The sequence below is a fragment of the Oenanthe melanoleuca genome, chromosome 20 (genome assembly GCF_029582105.1).
Source record: "Oenanthe melanoleuca isolate GR-GAL-2019-014 chromosome 20, OMel1.0, whole genome shotgun sequence".
NCBI classification, from domain to species: domain Eukaryota; kingdom Metazoa; phylum Chordata; class Aves; order Passeriformes; family Muscicapidae; genus Oenanthe; species Oenanthe melanoleuca.
The window spans coordinates 4,719,951-4,733,277 of record NC_079353.1 but is presented as its reverse complement, the minus strand read 5'-3'; the positions used below and the strand labels follow the sequence as shown (position 1 = coordinate 4,733,277).

The 13,327-nt window shown below is 49.5% G+C and overlaps 1 protein-coding gene across 2 annotated transcripts in view; it reads left to right on the top strand.

Moving 5' to 3' along the window:
* LAMA5 (laminin subunit alpha 5) overlaps nt 1-13,327 on the top strand; it is an 85,339-nt gene that overhangs the window by 34,257 nt on the left and 37,755 nt on the right. For both annotated transcript variants that reach the window (XM_056507842.1, XM_056507841.1), the window contains exons 3-9: nt 1,843-1,960; nt 5,275-5,393; nt 5,900-6,070; nt 6,498-6,595; nt 11,354-11,469; nt 12,329-12,447; nt 13,232-13,322. In XM_056507842.1, coding sequence (XP_056363817.1) covers nt 1,843-1,960; nt 5,275-5,393; nt 5,900-6,070; nt 6,498-6,595; nt 11,354-11,469; nt 12,329-12,447; nt 13,232-13,322 — 832 coding nt within the window. The remainder of the gene's footprint in view (nt 1-1,842; nt 1,961-5,274; nt 5,394-5,899; nt 6,071-6,497; nt 6,596-11,353; nt 11,470-12,328; nt 12,448-13,231; nt 13,323-13,327) is intronic.

Sequence of the window (13,327 nt, the reverse complement as noted above, 5' to 3'; positions counted from 1 at the left end):
GAGCTGAAGCCTCTTGGGCTTCAGTATCCAGTAACAGCTCTGCTGGGAGGGTAAGCAGACAGAAAAAACTGCTCCTGAAAAAAGCTTGGTCTTGTATGCCTTGACAAGACGTACGCTGCAGAGGGGAACTGGGGCAGCATTGAGGTCTGTGTTCTCAGTTTTTGAAAAGGATGTCTGTTTCCCCCTTGGCTGGGCTTGAAAGTCTTTTGGCAGCAGACAGCTGAATTGGGTGACCACTTTGGTTTCTTTATTCTGGATGGCACCAGTCCTTAGCAGTGCAAACCCTGAGAGTGGTGACAGATGCCACCCTCCTGCCCATTCCCAGCTGGAGAGCAGCCTCTGTCCTGCTGTGTTTGATCATGTGGATTTCCCAGCTGCATCTGGTTCCCTCCTCCCTGAGCATCTCTCTCAAGCCCCCTTAGTCTATACCCAGGTGTGTTTTTAGGTGTCACTAGCCTGCAGTGGGAGCCAGACCAATCCCCCTGGTAAGTGGAGGAGAGGCTGCCCCAGAGCCAAAGGAGCATTTGGGAATATCCTGAGGAGGTTTTTGCCTGCTGAGAGGGGAACAGAGCTGCTGCCAGTCCTCAGGGCTGCCCACATCCCCTTACTCCATATCTGCACACCAGCACTCAGACCTCTTGTCTGACTGACCCCAGCAAGATCTGTGCTTTACAGATGGCTTGGCAGATTTAAATACCTCTTTCTTGTTTCTTCTGCCCTTTACTTGCCCAAGCTGTGGATTGTCAGGGCTGTTTTGGAGGCATGTTATTATTAATGTATGCCCTCTGGCTCGATGTGTGTGGCCAGGGCAGGGCTGAGGTGCTGCTGGCTGCTGTTCTGGCTCTCCTGCATGGCTGAGATGGGCACAGATCTGTCCTCCTCCCCTTGCAGAAATGTCCCTCTGGATACTTTAGGGGGTTGTATGCTCATAGTCTCTTCATGGGGAGGGACTCCTGAGCTATAAATCTCTGTCTTTCAAGCATTAAACTCCCTTTTGGATTTTTTTGACATTAGGAATTTCCTCTGATAAGAGAGCTTTATTTGCCTTTAAATATCACTTTGTGACAGGATGATGGAGTGGGGATTCTTGGAGCGAGCCTGTGCCAGCCGGGGAAGGGAAATTCTGCTGGGGCTTTTGTTTTTCTCTAGCACTGACATTGTAGCTCTTTTAAGACTAGGTTTATTTTATACTTGGCAGGAGTGTGTGTGCACATGTCATTGTCCAGACAAATGGGAGCAGCCCAGTGTTGGAGCTGTGCTGGAGCCAAGTGGTTCTCCTGCTCTCCCCTCCCTGTGGCACCTGGGGAAGAGGAGCTCTGCTGGGCTTTTTCTGGAACAGAATTCAAAACACAAGTTGTGTTTTGACACCCCTGTGGAGCAGAGCTGGTATGTGGAATGCCTTCAAAAATCAGAAAGAAGGATTTTGTGGTACTGTCTGCAAGGTACAGTTGGATATTCTTGGCTGGCAGGCCAGTGTGTCACCTGTTACCCAGGAACAGCCTGAAAGCCAAGTCCCCAGGGCAGCACTGTAGCTGGTTTGTAATGCAGCCTGCTCAGGCTAAGCCTGAGGTGTCTGCCAGCACAACCTGAGTGCAGCCTGTAGCCACAAAGTCTGAGCTGTGTTTGCATTCAGTGGGAGCTGAGCTCCCTAATCTGGCTCTCTGCAGCAGCCGTGTTGTATCACCATCCCTTTAGATACGGAGGATTTCGCTCCACAGGCTGCTTGTGAGCAGCAGGAGCTGCTGAGTGCCAGCTCATTTATTCCACTTGGATCCCATGAAGTTCTCTCTGCTTTTCAGGATGCCTCAAGCAGCCAACTAACTCTGTGTTCCTTTCTTTCAGCTCTTCCACGTAGCATATGTCCTGATCAAGTTTGCCAATTCCCCTCGTCCTGACCTCTGGGTGTTGGAGCGATCAACTGACTTTGGCCTCACCTATGAGCCCTGGCAGTACTTTGCCTGTGAGTATGACAGGGGGCTGCAGCTCAGTGCCAGGCAGTGAGGTTGTGAAGATCACTCTGTGCAAATACAGGGTTGGGTTTGAGGCTGTTCCTGTGTCATTGCTGTGATGCAGCACATCTTCTGTTTCATCTGCCCAATAAGGCTGCAAGAGTTGAGGGTAAAATGCTCATCAGGACAGTAGAACTATTTTGCTCTCTAGTACTAAATGTATTTTTTAAAACACTGTTGTGACATGTATGGTGGTGCTAAAGTTGGCACCAGTGTCTGCAGTTGGGTGTTGCTGATCTACATCTGAAGGTGAGATTTCTTATCATCTCCTCCCTGCCCTCCTCTTTCTGGCTCTTCCCTGTACCATCCCAGACTGTATTTCAGCTTCTCCAGAAGCCAAGCAGCAGCTCACTTTCAAGTGGCTGTTATCACAGAAAAGTCTGGATGCAGAAAACATTCCCCTGTGCTTATCAGTACCGGAGATTGGATCCAGCCTGTGCAGGACAGGAGCTGCTGTCCTGCTGTTGTGCAAGGTGGCTGGAAAGGAGATCCAGTCTGTGCAGTTGGCTTCCCAGTTCTCTGATTAAAACCTTAAGAAACAGCTGGTTCTACAAAACCCTTCTCCCAGAGGGTCTGTGTGGTAGCTGGATGCTGAGGAACTTGTTAACCAGCAGCTCCTCCCAGAAGCAGCACAGTAATTGGGAGAAGATGTGAGTTAAGATCTACAGCCAGAGTTTAAAACCTGGCAAGAAAGGACTTGGGAGCACTCAGAGCCTTGCCCCGGGCTGTCCCTAAGGGCTCATATTTCTGGCTTACCTGTCAGGCTGTGCTTTGGATTTCTGGCCTCCTCTTGTGCTGCCAGAAAGAGCTGCAGGCATTCTACCACTGTGCCTTAGAGTGGTAGCTCCTCTCTGGGGCTGGTGTTTTTCTCTCTGCTGTGTGCTAGTAGGGAATTACTGCTGTCAAATTCCTGCCTTGCATTTTTCTGTCTTCTTTGAGAATTTCTCTGGCAGCTCTGAAGCCTCTCCTGGGGCCCATCACAGTTGTGTTCCTGCATGGTCTGGGGCTGCACAGGGAGCTCTTGCTCCACTGGCGTGTTCCTCTGTGTGGTGGCAGTGCTGCAACATCTGGAGTCCCTTCCCTCCCAAAACATCAGGCCCTGCTACCACTCCCCTGGAGAAATAACGTGCAGTGACACAGCCCAATGGAAAATTCCCATGGAAATAAAGAGGTGGCTGCTCCAAAACCTGCCAGATTTGCGAGCACAAGAAGTCCTCTGTGGAGCTTTATTTTTATCGTGGGGAATTTTGTAGGTGGTCTAATAAAAACACTCCCAGGTCAGTAGCAGGGTTAAAAGCAGCTGGCAGAAATGCAGGGTTTCTTCAGAGCAGCCACTGAGCATTGCCAGGGGTGACTCTGTGGCACTGTCCACCCTGGCTCAGCACTGTCCCTCCCTGCTCATCACAGGAGGTACCAAGGTGATTTTGGGCTTAGCTCTGTGGGAGGAGGGAGAAGTGACTGCTAGGTGAGTCTCTGTCCTTGTCTGTTTCCTTAAAGCACTACTGGAGTTTAAGGCCAATGGGTTACTCTGTTTTAGCTCAGAATGCCCAGCTTCTGGCTCACATGATTGTGCAGATTTTGCAATAACTGGAGGAGTTTTTTGGTTTTCCTGAGTAGCTCCTTGGGCTGAGCATCCTGTCTCCATGCAGTCGTGGAAGTGCTCTGGAAATCAATCATCTCGAGCCAGTGGTGACAGGTTCCTTGCCTGGGGCTTTAAAAATAAATTGCCTTTTAAAAAGCACCTGGTGAAGCAAACCTTGGCGGCCAGAGACCTGATGTTAAATATTTCCACATCTTCCTGTGGGTACAACTGAGCTCTTGCTGTTGCCAAAACAGTGTTTCCCAGAGCAAGGCCACTTTCTGGAGAGAAGGTGTGGATGGGTGCAAGCCAGAGGTGAAGACAGGGAGGAAGAAATTCTGTTCCCCCTTTGCTGTTCCTTCTGCCTGGCTCAGCCTACCCATGCAGCACATGGAATGGGGGACCTGCCTTCTGCAGGCACACTGAGACAGATTTTGGAGAATTATTCCTGTGAATTGGGTTAACATTTCCCCTCCAGTTTCCTGTGTGAACTGAGCAGCGCTGGCAGGAACAGGAGATTGTGTTGGCTCTGCCTTTTCTTTCTTTTTCTCCCCATGGAAACACCCTCAGGAACACTGCAGTAACATTCACTTCAGCACACTCTGCTGTGAGCTCCTGGCACAGGTGAAAGGGGAGTGGGAAGGAGCAGCAGCCTTTGTCCAGGCTCTTGGTGAGGGAACAGTCCCTGAGAGTAGCACTGTGTAGGTTTTTGCCTGGGTAGATGTAGGTGCTCACCACCCTGCACAATCCAGCCTGAGCTGCCCCAGCAGTGGTTTGGTTGGCTCTGCCAGCACAGGGATGTCACACATCCTGGGGACAAGGGTGCTGGACTTGCAGGAGCAGTCGTAGTGGGAAGCCAGGCCATTCCTGTAGCTGCAAGGAGACTCTTGGTGTTCAGTGTCCCCAAAGCAGGTCACCAAGCCAGCAGAGTGGCTGCCTGATGGTGCCTGTTCCCTGGCTTTATCCAGCCTTGCATTGCCACTTAGTGGCAGGAGTCCTCGTTTGCTGTCCCCAAGGAGTGGTTCTTGGTGGCTTTGGCATTTCTGGTTTGTGGCATTGGTTTAAGAGCAGAGTTCAGAGCGAGGTGTGAGGGGACTTGCAGTCTTTGGGAGAGGCAGAGCAGTGGCTTGCAGGATGTTTGTTTGTCCCCCCTGCCTGGTGGGAGATATTCCAGCAGTGACTGTGGCTTGTGGTTGCTCCTGTTGTGGGTTCTGTGCTGGAAGTTCAGGAGCCACATGAAATGATGGTGCAGCTCCTCCATCAGGAGCAGAGCCCTGGCAGCAAAGAGCTCTTCTGCAGTTCAGTGGAAGCAGTGTAGCAAATCCACTGCCAGCAAGGCAACAGATTGAGGCCAGAGTTAAATCTCAGGCTGGTTAAACTGTGAGCTTAATGCCAAAATTGAGGGGTTTCTCTGCAGGTGGTGGCAGTAGGTACAGTGACTATTCTCATTTACTTCAGGGAGGTGATTTAGGGGGTTTTCTGCCTATTACTGTTAGAGTGACACCTCCCTCAGTGGAGGACATGTATTTAGCCATGACAGACGTAATGACACAAAGCAATCTCACTGTGGTAAATGCTTAACAAAGATTGTACACCCATCTCTTGTGTGGTCAGCGTGGGAAAATCCACAGAGGGCTGGGAATTGTTCCTTTTCTCTCACTGCTCTCATCTCTGGTTGATGAACAGCTTCCAAGAGGGACTGCATTGAGAAGTTTGGCCAGCACACTGTGGACCGTATCACCAGGGATGACCATGCCATCTGCACCACTGAATACTCCCGGATCGTGCCTTTGGAGAATGGGGAGGTGAGCAGCTGCCTGTTCCCTTCTTATGGAGTCTTCAGGGTTACTCAGTGGCTGTTGGTACTGCTGTTTCCATCCCCTGGAGTTTGCAGAGTTACCCAGTGGCTGTTGGTACTCCTGTTTCCATCCCCTGGCGTTTGCAGAATTACCCAGTGGCTGTTGGTGCTCCTGTTTCCATCTCCTGGAGTCTGCAGGATTACTCAGTGGCTGTTGATACTCCTGTTAACAGGCTCCCTCTCGATTTTTGGATACCACTGAAAGTATTCAGTTAAACCAAATGAGATTGACAGATAACTGATCCAGTCATCTGGAAGACTGAGTTCAGCTGAGGGACAGATTAATTTCCTCCCACCCCACAGGATTACACAGATTTGTTCTCACAGATTCCATAATGGTGTGGGTTGGAACCACCCAGTTCCAGCTCACTGCCATGAGCAGATACACCTTCCACTAGACCAGGTTGCTCAGTGCCCAGTCCAACCTGGCCTTTTCCCTCCTCCCATTCACAGATCGTTGTTTCTCTGGTAAACGGGCGCCCAGGAGCCATGAACTTCTCCTACTCTCCTCTGCTGCGGAATTTCACCAAAGCCACCAACATCCGCCTGCGCTTCCTGCAGACGAACACTCTGCTGGGGCACCTGATGGGCAAAGCTCTGAGGGACCCTACGGTCACAAGGAGGGTAAGGCAGCTCTTGAGACCTCCTGCTGCTGAGGTGGAGCTGTGCAAGCCACCTCTGGGGAGAGGACAGCCTAGGGGATTTTCTCTCTGTCTTGCACCCCCTGAAGCTGAAGGCATCTGCAGCAGATGCTGCTGTGGCTGAAGCTGGAGGCTGCTTGGGAAGACACCAACAGTGTGAAACTGGGAAACACCTCTTAGTGTCACATGTGGTTTTCTGGCTGTGCTGGGAGCGCCCCCACTCATAGCTAATGGTTCTGTTAGAGGTGGTGGATCTTACCATAGGCAGATACTGCAGCCTACAATGGTGCTGTAAAGGAAATATCCCAGCACATCATTTTACTGGATAAAGTCCTGCTGGATTTTGAGTAGAATGGTTATGAATCTGATTTGTATAAACAGTAATGGCCAACTTTCCTTGTGCTCTCCAGTATTACTACAGCATCAAGGATATCAGCATCGGAGGGCGCTGTGTCTGCCACGGCCACGCAGATGTCTGCAATGCCAAAGACCCCAACGACCCTTACAGGTACCTTGTGCAAAATCCCTGTGTGAAAGCACCTGAATTACTGTTCTAAGAGTGAAAGATGATACCATTGTTCGTTGTGTCCTGTCCTGAACTTGCAGTGGTGCCATCACTGCTGTTCGTGTCTCTGCCCTGAGAAAGAAGCAGAAACTGCTCCAGACAAAGTAGCACAAATCGCACATTTTGTCAGACTATTTTTCAGCCAGATCAGTTCCCTTTCCTGTCCACAACTTTTCTGTTTCACTGGAGCAGGGTACAAGCATGAGAAAAAGGGATACTGATGATTCCATCAGGGAGGTTTCCCATCAGAATTCTGGGATCATTTCTGAACTTGTGCTGAGGAGTCTGTTTCTTCCCATGTGGCTTCTTAAGCATTGGGACAATGCTCTCTTAAATAGATGGTCTCCCAAGAAACCAGAGACTGCTTCCCATTTCTGGTCATAAGAACCATAGATTGGTTATGTACATATCTGAACAACCCTTTGCAAAAGAACAACAGTGTGTAAAGAAGTTATAGTCTGGCTAATGGAACTTCCCATCTGCCTTGGCAACTTGGATGCCAAAGAGGTGCTTCAGACCATGGAAGTGTTGCTTTTAGCCATCTGTTTGCAGCTTGAATGTTGCCTTTATGAAAGGGGTGGGTAGATTCAGCTGGACGAGGGAAGCTTGTATTTCTTTCTCATCAGGATCATGTAGAACTTTTGGATCATCTAAAATAAAATTCCAGGGAGTCCCAGCCAAGGTTAAAGCTGTTAAGTATTAAAACAAAGATGTATTGGTAAGCAAGCCTGGCTGAGTGTGCCAAACTCTCTGACAAAAGGAAGTTCATAAATATTTGAATGTACAGTTCCTTGTTTTTCAGACATTGGTGTTGCTGGATGCAAAGTGCACCTGTGTGCTGGGGCAAAAGTGTTCTTTAACATGGAAATGCCAGGACCTTTCTTTCATGTATCAATGGCTTAGGGCTCTTCAAGAAGGGAGGGAAAGCTGAGCAAGGAGAGGTGTGTTGAATATCCTTGTTCAATGTCACTTCTGTTTGCAACCATCTCTGTCTCCCGAAATTCCTCTCCTCCACTCTCATTTGGATGCATTTGGCATCTTCACTCTTGGCCCCAGCCTGTTCTGTGATGTTGCAGCACATGTTGGTGAGCAGCTGTTGCATTTCACCCAGAGCAGATCACGCTGGCCTGAGGGAGAAAACATTTCCTACTTGCGTACTTTGTACAGTCAGAACATAACAGCTGTAAGTCCTTTGGGATACAGCAGGAAAAGGTGCTGGAGTAATAGATCTTCTCATGGCATTGCTGTACCCTTTAGCAAGCCCAGGAGCACAGGCAAGTCAGCAGAAATCTGATACTTTCAGTGGAGAAAATGAGTAATTGATGAAATGCTGCCTTTTTCCAGGCTCTGGGAGCAGCTGTGTCCAGCCTTGCCATTGAAATGGGCACTGCTGGGCAGGATCCCAGCCCTCCTGCCCTGACACAGCACAGAACAAGTTTGGGGGTATCTGTAATGAACATCAGCTGGGGTTCAGACACACTGTCCCCTTGAGACACAGCCCCAGCTAACAGAAACTTGTCATGTCTTCAGCAACCTGTGCCCTCTGCACATGTCCTACCTCTTCAGAATCTGATGTGTGACAGCAGCTGGGCAAGGAAATACAAATAAAGGGATGTAGGTTTGCCTGGCTCTGTTAAAAATCCCACAGTCTCAGCCTGCTGGGGAGTTTCTGCTGCTCATTTTAACCTCTCTCTTCTGCACATCCTCATGTTTCTTGTGCCTGTTGCTCAGAAAGGTGGGATAGAGGTGATGTGAGCTAGAAATCTTGGCAAAGACTTCAGGACATGATGAAGCATGTGCATGAGCTGACTTCCTGACCATAAATGATAATATTCGTGCAACTTAGGAAAGTTTGTGTGAAGTGCCAAGCTACAGAGGCTGCAGATCCAGCTGTGTTGAGCTGACAGCACATCTGGGCCCTGTGTGAGTGTTTGCAGGGACCTGTGGGCAGGAACAGCCTCCTTAAGGCTCTCTGCACTTCTCACAGATTTCTCTCTTGGCCCGAAGTTGGAATGGGCTGAATGAAGCAGAGGGAAGGAGTGTTCTCCTGGTTAAAGGTGAATACCAGCAGGATGAGGCACAGCCCTTTCTCCTGGCAAACCCTTGGAGCAGTGAGATAAGAATCATCAGGAACCTGGCTTGGAGAACCCAGACAAGAGTCGTGTGTTAAGTGTCTGAGCTCAGAAGAACCCTGCAAGGGTTCTGCATTTGTCTGATAAGAGCAACTGTTGCTGTGGCTTCACTGCCCTGTCTCAGATGCCACAAGCAGGAGGGGAGACAAGCAGAGTCCAGCTGCTCCTTCTGTCCCTGATGCTGAAGATAACCACCAAGAGAGCAGCTGCCTGGCTGGTAGAAGCACATCCATAGATGAAGGATGCTTTCCCACTGCTGGATCCTGAACTCCAGCTTCCCCTTTCTCATTTGGAAGGGAAAGCACCATGTGTGCCAGTAAATTTGTGCCATCTGTCACTCTCTTTTTGCAGGTGGTTTTTTCTCCATACAGTCAGACACAGAGGAAGGGGCTTTTTTTTTTTTTTTTTTTTTTTTTTTGATTGTGTTCCTCAGATGTCCCAGCCAAATCCAGATGCTGTAGTGTTTGTGTGTGCTCTCAGCTCTGCCACAGCTGCTTACTGGAAACTGTTTAGTCTCTGCTATTGAGCATCAATTCCAGCGGGAAGACTGCGGTTTTGTTTCGTACAGCAGGATGACCAGAAAATATGTGCTCTGTGAACACAGCCGCTCCCTCTTCTTCCTTGTGTATACTCAGTCAATGAAACATGTAAATATTGTGGTTTATGCACATTTGTCTGTAATTCATTAGCAGCAGACTCAGCACAAGGTGCAGTAAAGCTGTGATAGATGAGCTCTCTGAGAGGTCATTGCTAACTCTGAGCAGCAGAGACTAAATAAATACCTCCTTCTCCATCTAAAATGAGCATCTGTACTCATGCAGTGCCATCTTCTTGCATTCTGGGAACTGAACCAGTACTTTTCAAACCTCTTGAACGTTAATGAGCCTGGGGTGTGTGGCTGGAGCCACGTCCTCCAGTCAGGGAGACTCACACTGCTCAGCAGGTTTAGAAGCTCCCTGGCTCAGTGACCATCTTTCTCCATACGTATGTATATGGATCTTAATCTTGATCTCCAGCTGCTGCCATGGAAAGAAACGATAACATTTTGTTTCCTTGCAAGTGCTGAGTGTAGTCAGCCAGGTGAGAGGGCTGTAGCGGGTTGCAGTCCAGAGACACATCCAAGGTTTGCCGCTCATTGAGACTCCCCCTTGGGTCTGCAGAACACTTGAAGAACAAAGTTTTTAGTGAGTATTTCAGGGCTGTTTTCTGCCACTTAACCTCCAGCCAGGGGTTCAGTTTCATACCTGGACTCTGCCAGCTACAGCCCAGCCTGTGAATGTGGGCAGGGACAGGGCATGACGAGTGCTGAGAGAACTGACTGCAGCCAAGTGTCCGTGGCACCAGCAAGGGAAGGGCTGGCAGCAGCACTGGGACCTTCTGCCTCTCAGCCCCTCTGCCTGAAGCAAACATGCTGAGTGTGGATCATGCTTGCATTCCCCCAGATTTCAGGTCATTCCATATCTCATTAAAATGAGGTCACTTGTCCTGCACTGCTGCCTCTGTCTGGCAATTCACCATACATAGACTTGCAGGTCCCACATCTTAATATTACGTGTAGGTGGAAACTGTGGCACTCAGCTCACTGCAGAGTGTCTGCACTCCTACACTTCACCCTGAATGACTGCTCCTTTTGTTTCAAACGTTTAAAAAAAATTACATTTATTTTTAAACACACTGCTTTTGAATGGAAAAGCATTGGAGGAGGGAGAGATGGGAGTGGCAGACTGGCCCTGGGGGGAAATGAGTAATTGCACAGATAAAAGCTGGAACATGCTGTATTATCCATAAGTCTAATACAACAGAAAGCGTTTGTGTTGGATGGGAATTGCCTAGTGCTAAGTGGAGGTTTTGGGGCTGATGTCACTGACGTTAATGAATCACCTTTGCGGTCGGGCAGGGACGGGATCCACCGGGTGCTGCCGAGATTCCTCGCCCGGCGCCTCCGGAGCCGCCTGTTTACCCAGCACAGCCCTGCCTGGAGAGCAGGAGCTGCAGTGCATGGGAGCCTGGCGCCAGCATCCACTGAAACTCTGAATTCAATCTGCATGCCCTTGTCTCTGCAGCACAGGTGTACCTGGAGGAGCAGATCACACCTGTGTGGCCCCATCCTCTCCGGCTCTGGGCTATCATTTTTTCCTTTCATTCTGCCCTTGTGGTGGGGACATCATTGTGTCTTTACACTCTCTCAAATAATCGACTTCAGTTCAGTTTCTATCACTTCCAATCATTTTGCATTTTATTCCCTGCAGAGCTGGCTAGCCAGTGGTACACTGATTTTCTCTTATCTTTGTCTCCCTATGAAGAAAAAAAGGAATGATGGTAGAGGAGAAGAAAGGGAAAGAATGCAGCTGGCATAGCAAAGTTTGATGTTTGGCTCAGAAAAAAATAAATCAATTAAAAAGTTGAAAAAAAACCTTAGAAACCTCGTTTCCAGAATATTGTGATTAGCAAATACCACTCTTTCGTGTACCAGATCTGTGACAGTGATGCACAGCAGGGTCACACAGCAGCTCCCCATCCCACACCTCCCTGTCATCACCCCAACCTTGTCTGTGTCCTGTCCCTGCAGGCTGCAGTGTGACTGCCAGCACAACACCTGTGGTGGCTCCTGCGATCGCTGCTGCCCTGGCTACAACCAGTTCCCCTGGAAGCCTGCCACCGCCGACAGCGCCAACGAGTGCCAGCGTGAGTGGGAGCCGGGCTTCCCTTCCTTCCTTCCCAGCACAGCTCAGTGCCCTGCTGCCCAGGAGCTGTTCCCTGGGCTGCTGGGGCTGGGGCTGGGTGGGCTGGGGGGCAGTGGCACAGCAGAGAGGGCTCTGCACAGCAGGTGTGGATGGGTGTCAGGTGAGGCTCGCACAGGGAGATCTCCAAGGTCCGTGTGGAACTTGGGCTCTGCTTGCATTCCAGTTCCCCCTGTGTGTCCAAGGGTTCGTGCTGGCAAGTCTAGTTGCTCAATTCTGTCTGCACGATGAATTACGTTTGGACGTGTTTACATACAGGACATCTTTATTTGTTTAGAGAAACCTTTGTTCAGTGCCAACAGGGGAATTTCTGCTTGCTGCGAGTACAGAGCACAGAGCTGCACCACACTGTGTCTTAGAAACACAGGGTGGCAAAGGATCTTAAATCCTGTGAGTTTCTAAAGCCCCCTCACCTGGTGCTGGATTTTACAGCTCACCTCTATCCAGGGTGGGATAAAAGAGGCAAGAATGTTACTCTCTAAACCAGACTACTCAAGGCCCCACAGTGTGGTAATTTTTCTTTCTTGTCCATACATGCCTGCACATATTTTACTCATGATTTTGTGCCCGCTGTGCTCCCCTGGTTGCAGACCAGACTTTGTGAAGGAGTTGCTGCTTCTCTGCTTTCCACCTGGAAGACTTTAGAGAGCTTGGGAGATCTTGTAACCCCCTCAGATTCAGGCATCTTTCCTCATGGAAAAGCAATCTATCAACCCAGGAGGGAGAGTTGATATCTTGAGATGCAGCTGCTGACTGAAGGACCTGTGAGGATGGGTGGTTTAGCTCCCATCTCTGTATTCCAGCCTGCAATTGCAATGGCCATGCCTACGACTGCTACTACGACCCGGAGGTGGATCGACACAAAGCCAGCAGGAGCCGTGAGGACAAGTTTGAAGGGGGAGGTGTTTGTGTTGACTGCCAGGTAGGCCTGAAGGCTCTTCTCTGGAAGAGGCTGTTGCAAATGTTTGTGTTTATTTCTGCTGTCAGTCTAGAGTTCAGCCTCCTGGGGCCTTCACCAAGCCCCTCTGTTAGCTAAATTAGGTCTCTGCCTAGAAATTTAGTCTCTTTGCCATGGATTAAAGAGTGTGCACCAGTAGTGAGAACAGCACTTGGGTTCAGCTGTTCTCTGGTATTACCATTATCTCCTAAAGCTTTGGTTTGCTGAGACACCAGAATTGGGAGGGACAGGTTGCTGCCCTTCAGCACAACTCATTGTGTCATCCCAACCTAGTTCACAGTGCTCTGGCATCTCCCTGGATGTTTCTTTGCCCACCAAAATTGCAGTTTCAGTCTCTCTGAAAGTGGGAAAATAGCTCTTCCCTTCCCAAAGTGATGGTGACTCTGACCTGGTTAATTCATGCACTGCCATGGAACTTCTGGCTGTGCTTCCTTGCTGGAAGGAAACAGGTTGATCTCATCCTCCAAGCACAAAGTGGTCGGGACATTTTACCATCTGAAGGAAGTGAAATGGGCTCAAGGTCAGATATGAACCTGAAACTCATACTGTGTTTATGGGAGGATGCAGTTGGCAGGAAATGCTTTGTTCCAGGTCAGTGTATGTGGAATTTTGAGCAGATTTAGGTCTTCGGTGTGCTGATGCTCTTGAGCTGCTTCCTCTGTAACCTGGAGCTGTTAGTAAATCTGGCAGATGAATGTGAATCCTGCAGGCAGAGGAGCTGATGCCTCTCTAACCCACTGTCTTTCAGCATCACACCACTGGCATTAATTGTGAGAGGTGCATCCCTGGGTACTATCGATCCCCCGACCACCCCATCGACTCTCCATATGTTTGCTACCGTGAG